Source organism: Pinus tabuliformis, chromosome 8 (assembly GCF_031772625.1).
Source record: "Pinus tabuliformis cultivar Carrire ecotype Pingquan chromosome 8, CPIR1, whole genome shotgun sequence".
NCBI lineage: Eukaryota > Viridiplantae > Streptophyta > Pinopsida > Pinales > Pinaceae > Pinus > Pinus tabuliformis.
Genome location: NC_142294.1, coordinates 173,303,188 through 173,307,593, shown reverse-complemented (window position 1 = coordinate 173,307,593; position 4,406 = coordinate 173,303,188). Strand labels below are relative to the sequence as shown.

Here is a 4,406-nt window from a genome sequence, read left to right as displayed (position 1 = left end):
ATTTGGTTGTTCTCCTTTTTCCTCTGCCTCCCCATGTTCTATACCCTTTTGTTCTGATACTTGTTTTCCTGATTCTTTTGAGTTTTCCATTGTCTCTTCCTCACTGTCTTCTTTTTCCCCCATCTCAATCTCTTCTTCCTGGAGGACTTTGAATTTGTTTTGCGTTTCCAGGGTAATATTTTCCTTTGGCATTTGTCATTGTGGCTTATTAAACCCTGATTTCTTTTTTTGCTGTACTTCTTTAAAACCCTCTTCCCCCTGTTCAAGTTCCTCTGTTGTTATTCTCTCTTCTCCTTTACATCCTTTGTTCTGTTTAATGGGCATTGTCTAAAAATATGCCCATATTCATGACATCATCTGCATCGAAAAGGTATGTGCTCATAATCCACTGGTTGTTGCCAAATCTCGTCATGATATTCCAGCTCAATGAAGTCTGGGAGAGGTTCAGTTATATTCATATACGCACATATTCTGGCATATGAAGTATATCTTCCTCTTTTTGTGGATTCTGCAACTTTCACAAAGGACCCTATTGTATTCCCTATACCTTCTAAAATTTCCGGGTCCCAAAACTCCATTGGAAGCCCGAAGAGTCTTATCCAAACCGGGGCTGCTAGCATTTTCTCTTTGTCTGGGTTATAGCAGTCTACCCAGTGCCGCATAAATAGGCCTGCATTATTCATGAAATAGGGTCCTCCCTCGAAAATCCTTTCCTTATCTTCTATGTTAGAGAATATCACGGTAAAAAAACCTTTCGCTCCTAATTTTAGTTCCACATGCCCCTTAGGTTTCCATCTCTGTTGTATCCATTTAGATAAGTCTTTCTCTGACGGCCAGAACCCTACAAATTTACATATTAATGCATAGTCTTTCATGTAACTCCTATATTCTTCAAGTTTGTTGCTTGGTATTACGAACCTGGGTTTCTTCGATGCCCTGGGAAGACATTTACCTCGCAGGCCCGTCTGCCAGTTTGCTCCGCTAGCTGAGCTTTCTCCGTTATTTGGCTTCATTCCATTCCGCATACGCTCCTTGCTTGCCTCCCCCATTGCCATGCTCTTGTAGGAGGGGATCTCTCCCCTCCCCCTGTTTGTTTCCATTAGGTCCCTCAGCGCTTACTCTTCCTTTCGTTCCCTCTTGCTACGGTCTGGAAATCCCTGATTTGGCCCTTCTCACTTAGAACTGCACTCTCTGGTCGCCTTATTTGCTTCAAGATTGCATACAGGACAGTTTGTTCATATCTTCTCCACCACTAAAACCCTCATCCGCTGAAACCCTAGCCAGAGTCTGAGCGGTTTCTCTCAAACATTTTTTTCCATGATGCAAGTTTTTAGCAAAAGGATCAATAAACTAAAAAATTGTTCCAGCATGCAGCATTATAGTATTTCCATCCTAAATCATCTTTCAATTGCACACATTTAAATAAAAGAACAACAAATAAAGGCATAATTACAAATCTAAAGTGTAGAGTCTATTATGTTATAATCAATCAATTAGAATGAAGAAGGAGGATTGCACATTTGCATAATCAACGAAATAAATTAGTATGGATACACATCCAACACTACCCCAATAATCCCTAATAGTGGGCACGAATCTAAGAATTTTTCATTTATTCCCTTAATAGGTATTAACATAGGTACTTAGTATATCACATTATTATTTACATTTTATAAGAAAATTTATTACTATGGTTTTTTGTGACAAATCCTTTTGGTTTCCTGTTTTGTTGGAGTAGCTGAGATTCTATCTCTAACTATATTTATCATTGTAATTCATTGCTAATTCTAGAACCTTTGACATGATTTTATCTCTTAATTTTCTTATTTAGTTCTTTTGTTGTAAATATATATACGTGTATACTTGATAATGAAAATGCAACCAAATATTTCATTTCACACTTTAGTGTAGAACTCTACTCATATGGTGGGATTTCCCACATTGTTGGTCTTAGAGTGCTCCAATCTAGCCTTGGATTTGGGTATCTTCTTGTTTTTACCTTTTGATATAGATGCATTGATTTCATCAAATGACAATTAGTTTTGAATTGAACTACGATAGTTGAGCATTTTTTGTAGTTAATTTTTTATTTTTATTTTTATTATTATTATTATCATTTTATATGTTAGTTTCTTCATGCAGTGAATCTGCTATCAAGGAATTATGTAGAGCATTGCAAGAAGATGAAATATATGTTTTCCTTCCTCCTTGTTGATACCCATGGGGTTGCGAAAGAAAAATATAATATATTGATAAGCACCTTCTACATTATTCCATGGGACATCCTCCATCACTACATTTCTAATGATCCCCTACCCAACATAATATATGACTCAGTTTATTCCAATTGATCTACATTAAAAGATCTATTTTATGGCTTGAACTTGTGGATATGTGAACAAAGACCTAAATAAAGTCAAATCTAATTTTCTTATCAATATATTAATGATCTAATCAGAAACTGTTAGTTCCTTGCTTAAGTGATAAGTGTTGAAATGATTTACATGTGTTGCATTCAACTGTTGCATCCTAGTGCCATTCTAATTGTTGTGTATATGTCTTGTGGAGTATACATGCTTATGCTATAATTAAGTTCCATGATTGCTCATCCTTCACCAAATCACATAACCTCACTCAATTCGTGCAATGTGCAATATATAGAGGGATATTTATCACATCCTTTCACAAGAGCATTTTTTAATCAATATGAATGTTTTTAATTGGTGGAATCTATGACCTCTAATGTTCATATTGTTTCTCAAATAATTCACTTGGGTTGGTGACTCAATTCAACCTTACCTCACCATTCAAGCATGTGGATGTTTTTTTATGGGGCACACCCAACTCACCTACCCACATTGATTATCAGAGTGTTGACTAAATAATTTAATGGATCCAAACATACCTAACCTTAAATTTGTATAATTTTAGCTGTAATAAAGTAGTGAATAGTTCCAATTAGCTAGGGTATGTGTGGGAGGCATTACTATTTATTTGTTCCTCATGATGGTTATGGAGGTTGTCCTAGTTTTGGGTTGTTTTGAATTGTTTCCAAAGATCAATTGGAGAAGAAAAATAGCCATTTACCTATTATAATTCTTAAAAGAGTTATGTGTAGAATTTTTATTTTTATTTTTAGCTAATAGGAAATCTATCAGGCTGTTGTTCCTCAAGAATTAGGCCTAGAATTTCGTATCCTTAGCTAATTTGTAATGGTATCAAAGCCTTGATTTTATCAAATTAAATTGAGTGATAAGCTTCACTCAAGCTCTGTTGGCCACAAAGTAAATCTACCTTTATAATTTCAATTTGAAGTCTTTGAGGAATTCTAATTAGTTTTATATTCATGAAGGAATAATTATGTAGCTTACATATTTATTTGAATACCCATTAAAAGTTTTATTTGAACTTCCCTATAAAATCCTAAGACAATTTTGATAATAAATGGAAAGCCTTAATGTGGAGTCTAAATGGATATTCCTTTAATAAGGAAAAATGGCACATGAGTCTCTTTGAAAATTATCTTAATGAGTAATTGGGTTTCTGATCCATAAACTACCATGGATATTCCATTGGATAATTCATCACAATAGTTTTGAGGAAATAAACCAAAATATATACTATGAAGGGTTAATTCCTTTCAACATTTCATATTTGTTATCATTTTTCTTTTGTTTATGCATGCAATATATAATGTGCACAAAGTAGAGAACATGTTATGAAATTAGTCACAAAACACAACAAACAACAAGATATGATCCAAGAAACATTTATGGGAGAAAACCTAACTAGAAGGTGAACTTCCTTGACTCTCTTTTGTTTGGAATGGAAATGATGCAAGTACAAAGGAGAAGAAACTCTTTATGGAGTTGATTAAGACCTATGGCCTATGTGATTCTAAATAATATAAGCCCCATATGTTATTCTCTCTCTCTATCCATACTTAGCTACTATGCTTTATTACGAAACATAATATAAGAAAATAGAATCAAACCCCTTTTCATCCTAATAGTCCAGTTATAACACAACCCAATAGCAAACTAGGGGTTATATTTGACCCATTCAACCCTCAACATGGGTTACAACTTGACCATTCTAGAATTTTTTTCATAGCCACCACATGGATAACCCCTTTTCCATGAGTAATGAGGCCAATGTGGCATCCTCTCGTATCATGGTGAAAAACTCAAGAAGGTCAACTTCTCGGTGGCATAACTTTTGCATATGAACTTTGTTTAATGTATTTCATGCACCATTGGAAATGTCTCTATTTATAGAAATACGTAAGGGGTTTAGTAAAAGTGGGAATTTTTTACCCAAAAAAGATTCATTTAATGCCTCTATAACGCCCCAAAATTTAAAATATACAATTTAAATAAAACAAGCATGTTATTATTAACAAAAAT

At 34.3% G+C, this 4,406-nt stretch overlaps 1 protein-coding gene across 1 annotated transcript; it reads right to left on the bottom strand.

Moving 5' to 3' along the window:
• Positions 1-353: 353 nt before the first annotated feature.
• Positions 354-1,049, bottom strand: LOC149234690 (uncharacterized). The gene has a single exon (XM_089368346.1). It carries the CDS (start codon positions 1,047-1,049, stop codon positions 354-356), a length of 696 nt encoding a protein of 231 aa, XP_089224472.1.
• Between the last annotated feature and the right edge of the window lie 3,357 nt (positions 1,050-4,406).